The sequence below is a fragment of the Apis cerana genome, linkage group LG8 (assembly GCF_029169275.1).
Source record: "Apis cerana isolate GH-2021 linkage group LG8, AcerK_1.0, whole genome shotgun sequence".
NCBI classification, from domain to species: Eukaryota; Metazoa; Arthropoda; class Insecta; order Hymenoptera; family Apidae; genus Apis; species Apis cerana.
The window spans coordinates 11,180,200-11,198,387 of record NC_083859.1 but is presented as its reverse complement, the minus strand read 5'-3'; the positions used below and the strand labels follow the sequence as shown (position 1 = coordinate 11,198,387).

Genomic DNA, 18,188 nt, shown 5'->3' with positions numbered 1-18,188 from the left:
AGTCTTAATCTTGTATCGTTGATACTCTAAATAAGTAATATTCAATGATAATTAGACTCAAGATATAGACATTATCATTTAAATATATATATCACATATCCTTTGTGTTTTTTATAATAAAAGAATTTTCGATTAACAAAAAGAAAAAAAATTAACGTTATGATGTGGTGAAAAATATAAAACAATTATATTTAAATGCCACCTATAATTATTTTAAGAAACAGAATCGCTAATCTCTGTCGGTATTAATAACAAGAATATTAAATTTAACAAAAATAAAAATTTTAAACGTAATGAAGTACAACAATTGGATACTTCAACACGATAATGTGGATATATATACTGCCAAGTTAATTAAAAATTGTTATAAAAAGCAGAAAATAAACTATATAAATTGGCCGGTATTGTCACCGGAATTGAATATCATTGAAAATGTTTGGGGATATCTATCAAGACAAGTTTACATGAATAATCGTCAATTTTCTCACCAGGAAGATCTTGTAAATACCATAGAGACCAAGTGGGAAAAAATACCACAATCTTATCTAGACACACTATATAAATCAATACTAAATCGTATCTTTCAAGTTATAAACAAAAATGGTGGACATACAAAGTATTAATAAAACATCTTTGTTATGAAAATATTGTTTTTTTTTGTTTTATTTACTATGCGTTTATTCAAGTGACGCAAGAACATTCGTATCTTTTTCTATAAAACATGAATATTTTTATACCAAATAAGTAATCGTCCAAAACAAATGTGTATAATAATTATTAAATAGGATTTATTATTATAAAAAAATAGAATATATTAATTTGAGGTTCAGTTTAGAGTAATATTGGAAAAATATTATTGCGTTTAATCAATTCGCGAACTATAGTTCTTCAATATTGGATAAAATGGAACAATTGCATCAATCAAATAACTCTTTGTTGATTGATAATATGGATAAAAATGTTACAGAATTAAATAAATCTGATTCCTGTAATGATAAAGTGGAATATACAAATCAACATTTATTGAAATCAAAAATTTCATTAGATAAAAAGAATGGAAATCAACGGAAAACAATAAATTTGCAACAAGTTGAGGAATTATATGGTGACAGTGAAATAGATAATAAAATTGATGGAGAAGATACAAAACTATCTAGTAGCAGTGATAATAGTAATGATACAATGTTATCTATCAATAACTGTAAATTAACAGAATTTGATTCAAAATGTAATAATAACACAAATGATATCGATAAAAAAATTGAGTTTAGAAGTAGAAGTGGTAGTACTGATACAACAGGTTCAGAAAGTGGATCAAATAATTCTGGTGTAAGGAGAAGTAGTAGAATTAGATCAATTGGTTTAATGAAACAAAGGTATGTATTTTAATATATATATGAATAAATAAAAAGAATATTTTTTTTAATATGATATAATTTTTAATAATTATAATAAAAATATTATAATTTCTTTAAATTATAATTTGAATTTCATTATATATAATTCATATATAAATTTTATTAGTAATAAGATAAAGTTTGTTTAAATAATTTTTGAATCTGTTAAATATTTTTTGAATCTACGATTTTCAATATAAATATGAATATTTATATTTATTCAAAATATGAATATAAATATTAAATTTAAATGTGCATAATAAATAAAATATTTTAATAAAATTCTTATACTTAAACATTTAAAGAATATATAATTCATTATAAAAATTTTTCTAAATATAGATCTTATTTTGTAGATCCCGTGGACGGGGTTTAGTTACAAAACCTAATACAGATATTTCAAAAACAAATGTCCAGCAAGAACGAGAAAAAATAGTCAATAATATTGTTTCAATTGCTCAAGAAATGAAAATAGATAATTCATCTGAATTACAATCAGACAAAGAAGCAAACATCAATAAGACAACGAATACATTTGAATCTCTCTCATTATTAACAACAACTTGTAATGCTACAGGCTATGATTCAGATTCTTGTAAACCTGTTAAAGTAAAGTCTCGTTGGCGAAGATCTAGTGAACTTGAAATGGGTGGATCAAATACAGGAGCTGCATCTACATCAACAGTAGGATCTATATTTGGAAGCATAACTGCAAATATATCTGAATTTGGATCATGTTCAACATTTAAATCCTCAACTGGAGTTTTAGCAGATATTAATTCTTCAGAATCTACATCTGGAGCTACATCAGTTGCAAATTTTCAATCTAATGTAGATATAGAACAAACAAAGGAGGTACCAATATCAACTAATAATAATAATATTGTGCAAATTCCAAAAATAGTTGGTGCGAGAATTTCATTACCTATGGTTTCTGAGATAGAAGACAGAGAAATGGAAGAAAGGCTAAGTCAATTTGAAAATTTACGTGAAAATTTATATTTGACAGAAAGGTATGTAAATAAATTTATGGACACAAAAATATAATAAATACATTAACAATTTTTTTAGATATACAAATAAGGAAACAAAAAGAATGGTATGCGATTGTTTTTTAACAGAGGAAGAAATTGAAAGAGGAGAATTAGGTTGTGGGGAAGATTGTTTAAATAGACTTCTTATGATAGAATGGTATACTATATATCATATTATATATATCATTATCATATTATATATATCATTATATATATCATATATATATAATGTATCATTTCATATTATATATCATATTAATCATCATATTGATACATTTAAATTAAATATAAAATATTAATTAAAAAATAAGTTATATAATATTTTATATATTTTTTAGTGGACCTCGATGTGTAGTAGGTGATCGTTGCACAAATAAAAGATTTCAAAATTGTGAATATGCAAAATGTGAAGTATTTAGAACAGAAAAAAAAGGATTTGGTTTGCGAGCTATGGTCGATCTTTTAGCGTAAGTTAATTTACTATAATTAAATACAATGAAGATATTTGCAATAAATATTTTTTAATGAATTTTATTTTTCTAAATACTAGAGGAGAATTTATAATGGAATATGTAGGTGAAGTAGTTGATCCTAAAGATTTTCGACGTAGAGCAAAAGAATATTCAAAAGATAAAAATAAACATTATTATTTTATGGCCTTAAAATCTGATCAAATTATTGATGCCACTATGAAAGGAAATGTTTCTCGATTTATAAATCATAGTTGTGATCCTAATTCTGAAACACAAAAAGTAAGTATTGCCAATAAAAATAAAAAAATATATATAGAGTTTTATCTTTATAATTGAAATTTATATATATATATGTATAGTGGACAGTGAATGGTGAATTGAGAATTGGCTTTTTTAACAAAAAATTTATAGCTGCTGGTGAAGAAATTACATTTGATTATCATTTTCAACGTTATGGGTATGTTAATATTATTTTTGTATTATTTTTATATTATATTATATTATATAAATATAATATATTTAACAAAAGTGTATTACTTGTGCTAAATTTTATTGCAATATTAGTAAAGAAGCACAGAAATGTTTTTGTGAAGCACCCAATTGTCGTGGTTGGATTGGTGAAACGCCCGAGGAAGAAAAAGAAAAAATTGAAAAGAAAGAAAAACGCGAGAAAGATATGAAAAAGAAAAAAGGTGAAAAGAAACAAGCTGATTATATGGAAGATGAAGATGTGAGTAATTTAATTTTTTGCAGAATATTTTTTCAACTATTTTATCATTTAATTTAAAATAATGTTAATATTATTTTAGCTGGAAGAAGAAATAGATAAATTATGTTCGGGTGGTTTAAAAAATAGAGCTCACACATTAACATTAAGTAGATTAATGGTACGTAGCAGAGAATTAGAACACAGAACACGTCTTTTACGTTTGATACAAAGTGGTGAACAGCCATGTCGAAGATTATTTTTGGATTATCATGGTTTACGTTTGATTTGGAGTTATGTTATGGATATTTCTACAAATGATACTGACGAAGCACAACAATTTCGATTAGAAGTTTTGAAAACTTTAAATACACTTCCAATTCCTAATAAAACAATGTTAATGGATAGTAAAATTTATAATGTAGTAGAAAAATGGTCTAGACGATTATATTTTTCTCTAAATGGAGATTCTCCAGATGATGATCAAGGAAAATTAAAATCAAATAGTGATGAATTACAAATTAATTATGATAATAATGAAAAAAGAAATTCCTATCAATTAATTGATACAGATAAACAAGAAAATAATATTGAAATCACCGAAATAAAATCTGATAATACAGATCAAAATCTCATTCCCGAATTAGCTTCGAGTCTTTTAGCCGAATGGTCAAATTTAAAAGAAGTTTTTCGTATACCAAAAAAAGAGAGAATTGAACAAATGAAAGAACATGAAAGAGAAGCAGGTAATGAATTATAAGTAATGAATATATGAAGTATGATATAATAGAATTTTTTTAGTTTAAAAATTAATATATTATATTTTTTCTAAGATCGTGGATACAGAGAAGAATTAGAAAAAGAAGAAAAAAGAGGAACATCATATGATAGGTATAATATGAATGTAATTATTTATAAATTGATAAATGATTTACAATCAAAAATAAAAATATAAGTTTCTTATTTTATAGACATAGATCTGATAGATATGGAAGGAACGAACCTGAGAAACGTGGAGATAGAAGACGTGGGCGAGAATCTCCAGAATCCGAGCATATTCGAACAAAAGATAAAAGAATAGAGGAAAGAAGTAGTTTAGTTCCAATTCCACGAATGACAAAATATGAACGTAGACAATTATTTGCTTTAAAAGTAGCTAAAGAAGAAGAAGAACGACAACGTCGTCAACAACAAGAATCATGGCAAGATCATGAAACTAGATGTTTGGCATTAGGCATAGATCCTCACACTACAGCTATGGTAGATCCACAAACAGGATATCCTGTTTTTTATAATCCATCAATTGGACAATGGCAACAGTATCCTACACAAGGTTCTAATTCATATACATATATTTTTTTATATTTAAATTTTATAAATAAAATTATATCTTTTTATATTAAATTTTTATATTTAAATTATATAGTTATCAAGTGATATAAATCTAATTTTTCAATTTTATAACAATCTTTATTGGTTTTTTAAAACAAAATATAATTTATCTAATAACTATATTATCTATATTAAAAATAAATATAAAAATATTAAAAAATCACTTATATAACTTAGAAAGCATTTTATTTTTTCTTATAATTTTTTTCCTTCTTTAATTGCTATTTCTTATTTTCATTTTTTTTTGTTTTTTGTTTTATTTTTCTTTGTTAAGTAATTAATTCGTATAAAATTTTATTATAGATGGAGAAATAAATCAGCAATGTACTCCAGTATATGTAGGTGGACCACAAACAATATCTGGTCATACTCAATCTGGAATAGTACCACAAAGTTCACATGTTTTACAATCATCAATTTCTTCTGAAATATCATCTGGAATGTCGAATAATATACCTTCAGGAGTTCCTCCAGTAGTGTATACATTAAGTCAAACGCCTGTATTTAATCAAACGACAACAGCTTATTCTTTACTGCCTCATTGTCATCAACAATATTCTGAAGGCCAATTGTCACTTTCAAATAATTTAGTTCCTAGTGGTACATCAGTTACACTTCAAACAGAATCTCTTTACGAACATATGGAAAAGCAATCAGATCAACAATTTCCTACAACATTCAAACAGCCACAATCTGAAATACCTCCTATAGATTTACCACCTAAATGGAAAAGTGCAACTGATACTAGAGGCAGAACATATTATTATCATGTAAAAGAACGAATATCGCAATGGTTACCTCCTCCTCCAGATCATATTGGAGTTCAACCAGATTCATCATCGACTTCAGAATCTAGCGAAGAATCAACTTCATCAAACGAAGATGATGAAGAAATTGAAGAAGATAATAATGAAGATTCCAAAACTGAGGAATTAAATTTAAATAATACTTTAATAGAAAAATCTTTAAATGGTTCTAAGCATAATACAATTAAAAAAAATCCTATTCATAATGTGATTGGAAGTTCAGGACTTTTCTCAGAAGGCAAAAAAAGAAGGGAAGGTTTAGTTCAAGAAAGAATTATTAGTGTATGTTATAGAGATTATATTTATTTATTTATTTATTTTTAATATATATTAATATATATATTAATATATATTTTTATATTTATTATTTTTTCATAGCCACGCCGAGAAGAAGATCGTATGGATCATAAAACACATAAAGGAATAAAGGAAAAATTACGTCGTCAAAAAGAGAGAGCCAAATTCAAAGAACAAGTTGAAAAAATACGAAGACATCGACGTAGTAACAAATCTAAATCACATTCACGGCATAATTTAAATAAAATACAATTACCTACATCCGATTTATCTACAATGTCAGAGAGAAAAATTAAAGATACTTTTAGGATAAATATGGCAAATGTCATGGTACATTTTTTGAATCCATATAGAAAAAATGATTGTAAACAAGGTAGAATAACAAATACAGAAGACTTTAAACATTTAGCTAGAAAGGTATGTTTATACAAGAAAACTGTTTTAATTAAGAATTTATTGATAAATTTATGAATTTTTTTTTAATAAATGTATAATAAAATTAAATTTAATAAAACTTTTTTGTTTTAGCTTACACATTTTGTACTTGCAAAAGAATTAAAACATTGTAAAAGTGTTGATGAATTGCAATGTAATGAAAATGTTAAACATAAAGCTAAAGATTTTGTACGTAAGTATATGAGTAAATTTGGCGCAGTTTATCAGAAAAGTACTGATGAAGATTAATTCTGTAACTTATGACATGAAATAGTTATTTATTATATGAATTCTTCATTTTGAATATTGTAATATATCTACTAAAAATATATCTAAGTAATGCCTATATGTAGATATATCTGTAATTATTATTATTGTAATATAGATCAATTTGTACATGCTTCATAAACATTCTAGTAATTTAGCTATTAAGAAATTAGTAAATTTCTAACTTCGTACATTCAATGTATAAACTTTATATTTTCATTTAGTATGAAATAATATGTATGTTATATCTTTTAAAAATGCATTTTATGTTTTGCTATAATGTACATTTTGCATTATATTAAATATTGAATTTTTTTTTATATCAATTTCAAATCTGAAATTAAACATTAAACATTTTATTGTGAAATATAAATATTAAAAATCATAAATATTGTAAATAATTACAAATTATAAAGGAATTTTAACTGTTTCATAAAAGTAAGTTGCAATTATTATCTTCTTAATGTGTATAAAAACAAATGAAATTAAAAATAATAAATTTTGTATTTACAATTTTATTTTCCATATATTTAAAATTTTACATCAATATAATCATCAAGATAAAAATAATACAAAAATTTTAATGAAAAAGCTTAATCAATATAATTATTATCTTTGAAATATTTTTTTTAAATTTTAAAAAAATAACTTATTTTTTCTATTTTTCTTTTTATTTCTATTTTTTATTTTTTTTAATTTATTTAAAAATTGACATTGCAAAAATAAATATTTGTCAATTTATATAATATATTATAATATACATATATATTAATATATCAATATCATTAATAATTAAATAACTTTTTTTTTAAGAAAATATTTGCTCAAAAAAAATTTTATTTTTTTTAAATTTCTATTATTTTTGTAATTTATAATATTAAAAATATTCTACAAATGTAATTCTAACAAGTTTATTTTTTGTTTTAAATTGATTTGAAAATATTTTTTCACAGCTGATAAAAAAAACATTTTTATAATATACCTTATAATATTATATGTATATTTGAAAGAAGTTTATAAAATTTTCATATAATTATATATTACATATTTGATCATTTTTATTTATATTCTATTATAATTTATTATTCTATTATTATTAAAAAATCATCAGTTCTGAACAAACTATTGTAAAGATTAATAATATATATAAAAAAACCATTTCTTAAAAAACAGTTAAATTTCAAATTGCCAAAGAAATGTTTTAAATAATTTGTAATACATATTTAACATAAATATTATAATATAATTTTTATTTATTAATTAATTTTATTTATTTATTATAAATATATTTTTATCATATATAATCTTAATAATTCATCAAAAGTAAATAACTAAATTACATAACAGATGTTGCGGCTTTAGTTATTGACTAGCAAAACAAGTGCTTCGATGCCATGACTATGAACCAACCTTAATTCTAAATTTTATTTACGTGATATTGTGTATTACTCGATATCTTAATTCATTGAATAGGATATAAGTAAGTATGTACATTCATTTAATGAATTGAATCACCAGAAGCAAAACATTGTAACACTTGCTGTAATTTCAGCTAATGTCTGATGAAATATTTTTTTTTTTTTTGTTTTTACAATTTTTCTTTTGCCACATATTTAATGACTGAGGCTTAGTCCCTATTACTTATATATAGTATAAAACACAGCGTAGTATCTTATATGATTTATAAGTTGGCTATCGGGACAAAAATAAAAAAGAGTATTCCACTCACTTGCTTATCTATACGCGGTATATAATTTTATATGTAGATGTGATATTTCGACCAATAAACTATTTGAGTTTGGTTTAATGTATTGGATCTATCAAAACAATTAACCAATTAGATTCGCATAACTTTGAAGTATCTTCTTTTCTATCACAAATATATGTAATATGAAACGGTTATGGTAAAAAATCTTGTTTTTTATTTTATTTTAAATTATAATAGTATTTTAAATACAAAAAAAACTTTTTCACAGTTAATATAAGAATAAAATATTTTTTATACGATGAATATTCTGCAACCTGAATTGATTTGGATAGATGGTCGGTGTTACAGACTATTCGGAAATATCGAACGGTTAAGTGCCCAAAATATTTCTCCTTATTTTGAAGATAACTATCAAATGGATTATAAAGATTCTGAAGATGAATGTGATATAGAAATTGTACCATATGAGTCGACAAGATTTAAACACACATTTCATGTATCAAAGTATATAAAATGTGTAATATAAATATTATATAAAAAAAATTATATATTATATAATATTAATGATTATTATAATCTTTTAGATCATTTTTTCCATTTATTATTGGATCTAAACATGCAGTACGTAAAAAATTAGAAAACGAAACTAGAACATCAATACAAATTCCAAGATTAGGTGAAGATGGAGATATTGGTATTTATTTATTTTGGATTTTGTGGAGTAATAATTGAAATATAAAATTTAATTTTTATAAATTTTATCAATACAATTATACATTTATAGTAATAATTGGTACTGATCGTAAAGGAATAATGACAGCACGTCGTAGAATAAATTTATTAATGGAAGCAAGTAGAAAAAAAATACCATCAACACATTTTCTATCAATACCTTTAAATGAAGGTCACATAATAATGAATTTTAATATGTTTAAAAATGAAGTACTAAAAAATTCTGGAAAAAAATCTAATGGTATTGATGAAATGATTTTTCAAATACCAAGCAAATTACATCTTACTATTGCATTATTAACATTACTTGATGATACAGAAAAAAATCAAGCTATAGAAGCTTTGAATTATTGTCATCAGCATATTGTAAAGTAAGAAAAATTATATAACTAATATTTTTTATTATTAAATATTGATCAAAATTATTTTATAATTTATAAATAATTTATAAATAATTTTTTATAACAAATTAATAATTTCATAACTAGGCCTATAATTGAAAAATATGGACAAATTCCTATTTACTTACAAGGAACTGATATAATGAATGATGATCCTAGTGAAACTCGAGTTTTATATGCAAAGTTAATTGACAATGAGGCTTTAGAAAAAATGGTAGATGAAATTGTAGATTATTATAATAGGATAGGTAAGATTTTTCAATAACAAAATATATATATATTAATATAATAAGATATTAATAAATAACTAATGAAAATATAATATTAAAAATATTAACAATAATTTATTATTTAGGTTTATTATATAAAGAAACAGACAAAGTTAAGTTACATTTGACTCTTATGAATACAAAATTTAAATTAAATGAAGAAGAAAATTATTATGAAAAATATAAAACATTTGATGCAACAGAAATAATGAAAGTAAATATATTTAATTATTTTTTTAACTATATATATATAAAATATATATAATATATATAATATATTAAAACATTAAGCATATTATTAAGAAATTATAATTTATTTTAGGCTCATAAAAATACAATATTTGGAGAAACTACATTGAAACAAATTCATTTATCTCAACGTCATACAATTAGTAGTAATGGATATTATCAAGCAATTGCAAAAATTAATTTACTTGAAGGTTTATAAATGACATATATCATTATTTAAATATGTACATGATATATATTCATGGAACACAGAAGATTGATTTTATAAATCAAAACAAATATAAATATTAATATTAATAAAAAAATTTTGAGGGTTATTTATAAGAAATTTAACATACAAAATTTATAAGAAATTTTAGAGCAAAATAGTTGTGTGATAAAGATAGAACCATCTCATTATATATGTCCTTTTATTTTATTTTATTTAATGCAAATTCAAATTATTTATAATTTAATAAATAACCCTATGATATATCAACTTCTGTATTTGTTTTGAATTCTAAAATCTATTTTCCAAAAGTAACTTATGAATTAATGTATATATATGTTATAGAAAAATTCTGATAACGATTCTTGTTTTATTCAATCAAAATTTAAAATGTCTATTAATTTTAGATAATATCTGACTTATATCAAACTTATATCTAAATAAAATGTCGTAGTAGATAAAAAAAATATTTTATATAAATTTGATTGTAGCATAGTAGTAGTTATATTTGTAGCAAATTAAATTAAATAAATGTTATTTTAATTTTTACTTTAAATTGTAGATTTTTCAGTAAAAACAATTTTCCATAGAATAATTCTTATATGTTTGTATTAATTAAAATTAATTAAAATATTTCTTGATTAATTTAATTTAGTAATTTATTTTGAAAATATGAAAAATATTATTTTGAGTGATGTTATTAAATAGATACATATGATTTTATAGGAAACAAAGAATTGTTTTCGGGTTTTGTCTAAAATATATATATATATATATATATATATATATATATGATATGTATATTATTTTTAAAATATTAATTTTATAAGATGAAATAAGGACAAAATAATTCAATGTATAAAAAGAAATTTAATTTGAAAATAAGATATGGCTAAAAATATTTTAAGACATTTTTAACTCTTTTATTATTTTTTAAAAAAGTGTTATATTTTCATATTATCAGAAAATTTCATAAGTTAAATAATATATAAATTTAAGTACCTTCATGATACTAATTTATTAATATTACTAAATATAACATTTATTGATGAATACTAATAATAAGTAATGATTTCCAATTGATCTAATTTAATCAGAATTGTATTTATGTTGATAGATAAATACATGTAAAAAAATTTTAATTTTTGAATATATACATGTTGCTGTATATGCATGTTGCTTAGAAAAATTAATTTTTTTAATTACATATAAAAATATATATAAATATAATAAAATTTAAAAAAAATCTTATTTATATAAATATATATAATATAAGTGAATTTACAAGAAATATTTAAATTGTTTTTATAAATTTGAATAATGATAATGATAATAAATATTTAATTCATACAATATATATATGTATGAATTATATATTATTAATAATTTCAAAATAAATTATAATGAATATAAATTACATAAATATATATAATTATCAATATAAATTTTTACTAATATTATTATTTAAATAATAATTTATATCTTTTTATTTTATATATGTAATTAGCCATTTTAATAGCCATTTCTTTATATATTACAAAATGTATTTATTAACATGTTTCCTTTGAAAAAAATCATGATTGATTCATTATTAATAACCAAATTTTTGTTCTTGTCTCTCGATTGAATGAAAATGAGAATTTTATGGCGGTTTCATGCATTACAATTTCGTCAGTTGATACGGGATAATATCGATTGTCTTTACAAAAGTATTGATTTTTTATTATTCGCTTCAGGCAAAAAATAACATTATCTATGAAATGATTCAAACAAAATACATATTCATATCAATTTGTGCTTTATTGTTGATTTTTCATCTGTTAGCAAAATCCAATTTAGATGAACTGAATAAATATATAATTATTATCGTTTGAACAGTATGTAGCTTCAGTCAATTCAAACATTCTTTGCAAGAGTGCCGTTTATTATTTGTTTAAAACAAAACATCTCTACTTAAATCCACAATGTCATATATAAATATTTCTATTTTACTATTCACGAAAATGTTTTTTTAAGTCGAATCATTTCGTGTTTGAACGAATAATATAAATTCATCTTTATTCTACAGGCAAGTATGTTTGCATTTTTAGTGCAAAATTTTTGTGGCAATTTTCATGTCAATTTTCAAGCCAAAAAAGAAAAAATATAATTATGCGTATTTTTATTATGTTTAATAATTTTTTCGTCAAATCTTCGAATAGATCGTTAAAAAGTTTGAATCACATTTATTGATTCATCGAATTTTCGCATTTGTAATGTAATCAAAGAAGATTTTTATTATCTTCTGATTATTTTGTTTAAAAATGTATCATATCTATCCTAAATATCTGTTTATATTGTTTAGCAAAATATTGCAATCCATTTTTTTCTAGCAATGTTTAATCAAGAATTGGTAATCTAATTAATAATGATGATAATTATATGACAGAATAATATAGCACAATTTTTAGCTTTATAATATGAGGGTAATGGAATAAATATGAATATAAATTTATATATTATATTATATAATATGAATATAAATGTGAAATAATAAAAAGTTTAGAGAAACTTGATATTCAACATAAAATCTTTTAACATCTTTTATCATAGAAATAATATTTTAAGAATGTTTTAAAGAAAGATAAAATTCATGATAGATTACTATATATCTTCTTTGGAGATTGCAGCAGTTCAAGATAAATTTTCTTTAAATTATAAAAAAATGACTATGACAGATAAAATTAATCATTTTCATTGTCAAAAATTGTTTAGACTTTAGTTTGATTTGAAAAATAAGAAACCTATCACAAGGATATGTTTTTAATGTTTTTAATAGATATTAGAGTCAATTATATTAGACATATTATCTATTTAATATTCATTAATTTGATTGTAAATATAAATTATTCTGCACATGAAACTGAAAGACAAATCTATGTCTATACACAAACTGATAACTAATATAGTATATGAAAAAAAATTGTAATATGTATAATGATTATATTTGTGCTCAAGCATTAATATACTATAATTGTAAATTATATTCAAGAATGTGTGATAGAATAAGAAATACTTTTGATTTATTCTTAGTACAACTCAGTATAACAATTAATCAAGTTTGTTTAAGTTTTGATGTTCTTTGGTTTAATATGATATGTCTGTGTTAATTTTTAATATATGTTTTATTAGGAGAATAATAAAATTTCAGTGTTGCAATATTATTTTCATAAATTGAAAGAAGAAAATAAAATATGTTTCAGAAAGTCCAGTTTTGAATTATTACTTATTACAAATTGGATGATTACATGTTGCTTACACAGCAGATAATTGTTACATTATCTGGAAGAATATATTTGGTTGAAAGAAGGTGATATGATGATTTGTTCATCAAGTATATTTATTGTGAGAGTAAGTTTGTTTGTTTAAAATTTCTGAAAACTGGATTTGGTATTTTTATATTGAATTTTGAATAGTCGAAATATAGTTATATATAGTTATATGAGAGTATGATAATGATTTTTTCTTAGAAAATAAATTTCATATTCAGTGCGCTCTCATTCATTTCTTTTAAATGCTGATTTATTGAAGTTCATATATGATTTAAAGATTTATATAAGCTATTGTTTAAAATCTAATGATAAATCCTTTAATTTGAATGAAATATTTTCTGCAGCCTTAATATTTAATATTTATATATCGATAAATAACGAGATGTTAATCGAATATTAATAAATGATTCGATAAGCGCTGTGGTAATTATATATAATAGTAGTTTATCAAATATAATAAATTATTTAATATTTATAAAAAAAAATTTTATTTTTTCAAATTTTTAACTGCTGCAATATAGGAAAACAAAAGAATTTTATATATAGTATTTTTAAATATTAAATATAGAATATTTTGTACTTTTGTAATTTTTTAAGAAAGAAATTTTTATTTTATAATTTTTTATTTCCTTATTTATTTTTTTTTAATATTTATTCACTTAATGTAATATCATATCTTTTAATTTCTTTATTTGCTATGACAATGTTCATGATTGAGTTGAAGAACGCATGCGTAATTAATATCAAAAATGTCATATATTAAAATAATAAGCAAATCAGAATTATATGATTTGGTTTTTATCAAGTTATGCATGTATATATGATACAATTTATTTTTATCATTGATAATATTCTAACCTCTTTTCTCTATATATGTAATATTTTTACAATATTAAAATTTATAAGAAAGTTAATTTGTAATTATATTAAAATTAATTAATATAGAAATAATTTTAAGTACATAAAAATATTTAAATATAAATTTTTATTGAAAATTTTTTTAAATGATAATATAGTTATTTGAAATTGAATATCAAACTTACAACTTTGTTTTATCGGATATTTAAATTATATATTATTATTATTATTATTATTAAATTACATATATTATTCTATATATAATAATGCAAATACATTTCTATATTAAATAATTATCATATATTAATTCTTGATATTTTAATTTGGTAAAAATTATTATATATTAGAAATATTATAAGATTATATATAAATAACATCAGCAATGGATAATTTATTGTTTATTATAAAATATATGTTTATATTTTAATGATAATTAATATATTTAGATATTAAAATATACATATATTATTTTTTTTAATTTTCTAATTTTCTAATTTTTTCATATGTTTGTTGATTTATATATGATGTAATATATGTTGATTAATAGTAACATAAAGTATAAAATTAACAACAATTAGTATTTAGATTTCTTTTTTAGATTTATAAAAAATGCATGGAATCAAGAGAATATTAGTCTTTTGTTTATTAACAACTGTATTACCAATTTTATTTCTTATAATACCATTGTATTTACGTCATAATTTCTATGCCAATGTAGCATATGCTGTAACAGATTCTGATATCTTAGAAATTACAGATGGTATTTCTACAATATTTTGTTCTGTAAGAACATAGTATATGTATAAAACATATAATTAAATATTAAATTTAATATAAATACTGTATTTTATATATAAACTTAAAAATTGAATAATAGTTATATAAATTAAATAAATTTTATATAGATTATATGCAATTTATTATTAAATAAATTAATAAAAAAATTATCATTTATATAGGCACACACATTACAAATGAATAGAACATTTAATGCATTTCAAATGACACAAAAACCACAAATTACTTCATATAGTAAACATATTCGTCTCAAAAAAAGTATGATATTACCAGATGATACATTGGAATATTGGGGATTTTATCTTTTAAAAGGAGCAAGTGTAGCACTTTCTGTGTGTTCAAGGTAATATAATATTATAGTATTATTATAATTTTATAATATATTAATATTCTTATATGTAATAATTATTTTCTTAGATTTCAAGGTGCTTCTATACTTGTAGTTAAAGGAGAACGCAATTTACGAACATGTGGTATGTTGGAACATCATAATACACAAATTCTAAAAGGTATATTTTTACCGAAAGCTAAGGAACAAGTTAAAGTAACATTTAAATTAAATACAGAAGAAATTAATTCCAGCAATAACATTACACAAGTCATTTACAATGGTACATTAAATAATATAGAAGATAAATTGTTATGGAATGTTACTTCATATTCAGGAGTCAATCATATATCTTATGAAAAAAATCATGACAAGAAATCAAAAAAATTAATACAAAACGAAAATTTTCAACATTATATAAAATCTATGCAAAAAAAAAATATATATAATACTAGAAAATTAAGACATATTAAAAAAAAACAATATAAAGAACAAATAAAGGAAATAAGAAGAAATAGAATATTACAGGAAAAAAAAAAAATACAAAAAAATATTAAAATCAAATCTTATCTTAAACAATATAAAAATGAAAAACATAATTTTTTAATTTTAAAAAAGTTGCAAAGGAAATTAAATTTAGAAAATAATATTGAAGATAATATTAAAAAAAAAATGATAATGCAGGATAAAATATTAAAAAGAAGAATCAGAAATCAAGAAATTGTTAAACCAACTTTTTTACTTGATCAAGGTGTTAAACATGGTGGAAATGCAGGTAAAAATGTAACAGATATTGATCATGATTCTTCCGTATCCAGTTTTGAAACCGATTTATTTAAATGTTATGGAGGCTCAATTTTAATAGCTCAAGAATTTGCACCTTCTGAACAATGTACTAATGTTACTTATTTACTTAATAGTAAACATATGCAGGCAGTGCATAATGTTGTAGAAAATGGTTATTATTACTATATTTTTTATAGTGATAATGATATTGTGTCAAATGATATATATGCAGTATTTGATATCTATAAACCTGTTTTTCATTATGAAAATATAACAAAGTCTTGTATAAATCAAACAAAATGTTCCTTTTCAATAAATTTATTATCTTCTGATAGGGTAATTGTTGAAATACCAACTAAAGATAATTTTGAATATGAAATGAATGAAGCTAATTTACTTTTATCAATTTGTCATCCACGTATGGAAGTATATATAATTTTTCCTGTTGCAGTATTATTTTTTATTCTTGCTTGTGCTTTTATGTAAAATATGAAACATATTCTGTATTCTATATATGTATATACTGTCAAATGAATATATATATATATATATATATATATATATATATATATATATATATATATATATATATATAATAATATTGTAAATATTTGAATTATAATGATTCAAATCATAAATTATTATATTCATCTAATGAAGATTTTAAAACAAATGGATACAAAAATATTTTATATAGAAATATTTATATATGTATTTATAATAATACAAACAATTATATCTATATATATTACATATAATTATTTTTAATTAATATTAATATAAAATTACTATAGAAAATTATGTAAATTATATGTATATAATTATATATTATCAATATTCATATTTTGTAGATATTTACATATATATACATGTTAAGTTTTCTATTCAAACCATTAATTTATAAGTATAATATAAATTATATGATAATATGTTAAGAAAAATTTCCAAATTAACGCAAAATATTCGTGACAACAATGATAAAATATTTATCATAAAAGCGAAAGCAAATTCGCATATCTATTTACATTAAATATTTTTTGTTGTTATTATAACTATTTTATTGATTTTGTTTCTTTGATAATCAATTTCTTTCATAAATATTCATAAATTATCATCAAATGAAAAAGAGATATTTTGCAAAAAAATGTTAAGTTTATAATATAAATATTGTTCTATATGCAATATTAAATTTCAATAAATTTATTTTTTACATTATAAATTAATTTTTTTAATTTGTACAGTACTATATCATTAAAATACTCCTCATTGATGATTCCTAATGCGATAATATCGATAGTTACGATAGTACCGACAGCATCAGAATAATATTGACATATTTAATTTCTAATAAAGTTTTTTGTGATGTTGATGAAATTATTATATATTGGAATAAAATTGCTGTTGAATATGTTTTACATTCGAAAATTTTAAATAATAGAAAATATATAAACTCGGAAAAAATTTCAAATTTTTTAAATTTATTTATATAATTAATAAATTATATAAATTATATAATTATATAAATAAATAAATTATTTATTTGATGTAGAAAGAAAAGAAAATAAGTGTTATATCAATCTAAATTTAATAAAATGTGGAGAATTCTATATCTTAATGTCAGAAAAATGTTTGAAAAAATAAAAAATTATTTCATTTACTTTTATATAAGCAAAATTGAAATTTTGATACACAATCAAAGATGATATTAAAAATGTGATATAAATCATTAGATT

General features: G+C 20.9%; 3 protein-coding genes across 16 annotated transcripts; all 3 read left to right on the top strand.

Annotated features, from left to right (window-relative positions):
- Positions 1 to 638: 638 nt before the first annotated feature.
- On the top strand, positions 639 to 7,324 carry LOC108000008 (probable histone-lysine N-methyltransferase CG1716). Its single transcript, XM_017060128.2, has 13 exons — positions 639 to 1,376; positions 1,754 to 2,410; positions 2,469 to 2,588; positions 2,770 to 2,898; positions 2,982 to 3,183; positions 3,264 to 3,361; positions 3,469 to 3,634; positions 3,714 to 4,356; positions 4,444 to 4,501; positions 4,582 to 4,943; positions 5,306 to 6,090; positions 6,187 to 6,522; positions 6,634 to 7,324. Exons 1-13 carry the CDS (start codon positions 904 to 906, stop codon positions 6,787 to 6,789), a joined length of 4,185 nt encoding a protein of 1,394 aa, XP_016915617.1. The 5' UTR covers positions 639 to 903; the 3' UTR covers positions 6,790 to 7,324.
- Positions 7,325 to 8,041: 717 nt separating this feature from the next.
- LOC107999952 (activating signal cointegrator 1 complex subunit 1) lies at positions 8,042 to 10,930 on the top strand. Of its 4 annotated transcripts, none has more exons than XM_062078955.1 (7): positions 8,042 to 8,287; positions 8,848 to 9,019; positions 9,100 to 9,209; positions 9,300 to 9,618; positions 9,736 to 9,896; positions 10,004 to 10,131; positions 10,240 to 10,930. In XM_062078955.1, the coding sequence occupies exons 2-7, from the start codon at positions 8,931 to 8,933 to the stop codon at positions 10,363 to 10,365; spliced, it is 933 nt and encodes a 310-aa protein (XP_061934939.1). In that variant the 5' UTR covers positions 8,042 to 8,287; positions 8,848 to 8,930; the 3' UTR covers positions 10,366 to 10,930. The 4 variants fall into 4 exon arrangements, with proteins under 4 accessions (XP_061934939.1, XP_061934937.1, XP_016915512.1 ...); XM_017060023.3 differs by lacking the exon at positions 8,042 to 8,287 and adding an exon at positions 8,324 to 8,711 and having other exon boundaries at positions 8,784 to 9,019; XM_062078954.1 differs by lacking the exon at positions 8,042 to 8,287 and adding an exon at positions 8,325 to 8,711.
- An 822-nt stretch (positions 10,931 to 11,752) lies between these two features.
- LOC108000053 (uncharacterized) lies at positions 11,753 to 17,674 on the top strand. Of its 11 annotated transcripts, none has more exons than XM_062078948.1 (4): positions 11,753 to 12,442; positions 13,617 to 13,764; positions 15,503 to 15,684; positions 15,759 to 17,674. In XM_062078948.1, exons 2-4 carry the CDS (start codon positions 13,729 to 13,731, stop codon positions 16,939 to 16,941), a joined length of 1,401 nt encoding a protein of 466 aa, XP_061934932.1. In that variant the 5' UTR covers positions 11,753 to 12,442; positions 13,617 to 13,728; the 3' UTR covers positions 16,942 to 17,674. The 11 variants fall into 11 exon arrangements, with proteins under 11 accessions (XP_061934932.1, XP_061934933.1, XP_061934930.1 ...); XM_062078946.1 differs by lacking the exons at positions 11,753 to 12,442; positions 13,617 to 13,764 and adding exons at positions 14,345 to 14,499; positions 15,142 to 15,326; XM_017060200.3 differs by lacking the exons at positions 11,753 to 12,442; positions 13,617 to 13,764 and adding exons at positions 14,411 to 14,560; positions 15,142 to 15,326.
- The last annotated feature ends 514 nt before the right edge of the window (positions 17,675 to 18,188 follow it).

Bases quoted from the DNA above. Each gene is read 5' to 3' on its own strand.
- LOC108000008 (XM_017060128.2), top strand. From the start codon at position 904: ATGGAACAATTGCATCAATCAAATAACTCTTTGTTGATTGATAATATG. The intron at 2,589-2,769 runs GTATACTATATA...TATATTTTTTAG, and splicing joins AGACTTCTTATGATAGAATG to TGGACCTCGATGTGTAGTAG. The intron at 4,944-5,305 runs GTTCTAATTCAT...ATTTTATTATAG, and splicing joins GCAACAGTATCCTACACAAG to ATGGAGAAATAAATCAGCAA.
- LOC107999952 (XM_062078953.1), top strand. From the start codon at position 8,814: ATGAATATTCTGCAACCTGAATTGATTTGGATAGATGGTCGGTGTTAC. The intron at 9,020-9,099 runs GTATATAAAATG...ATAATCTTTTAG, and splicing joins CACACATTTCATGTATCAAA to ATCATTTTTTCCATTTATTA. The intron at 9,210-9,299 runs GTATTTATTTAT...ATACATTTATAG, and splicing joins AGGTGAAGATGGAGATATTG to TAATAATTGGTACTGATCGT.
- LOC108000053 (XM_062078946.1), top strand. From the start codon at position 15,153: ATGCATGGAATCAAGAGAATATTAGTCTTTTGTTTATTAACAACTGTA. The intron at 15,327-15,502 runs GTAAGAACATAG...TCATTTATATAG, and splicing joins TTTCTACAATATTTTGTTCT to GCACACACATTACAAATGAA. The intron at 15,685-15,758 runs GTAATATAATAT...TTATTTTCTTAG, and splicing joins GCACTTTCTGTGTGTTCAAG to ATTTCAAGGTGCTTCTATAC.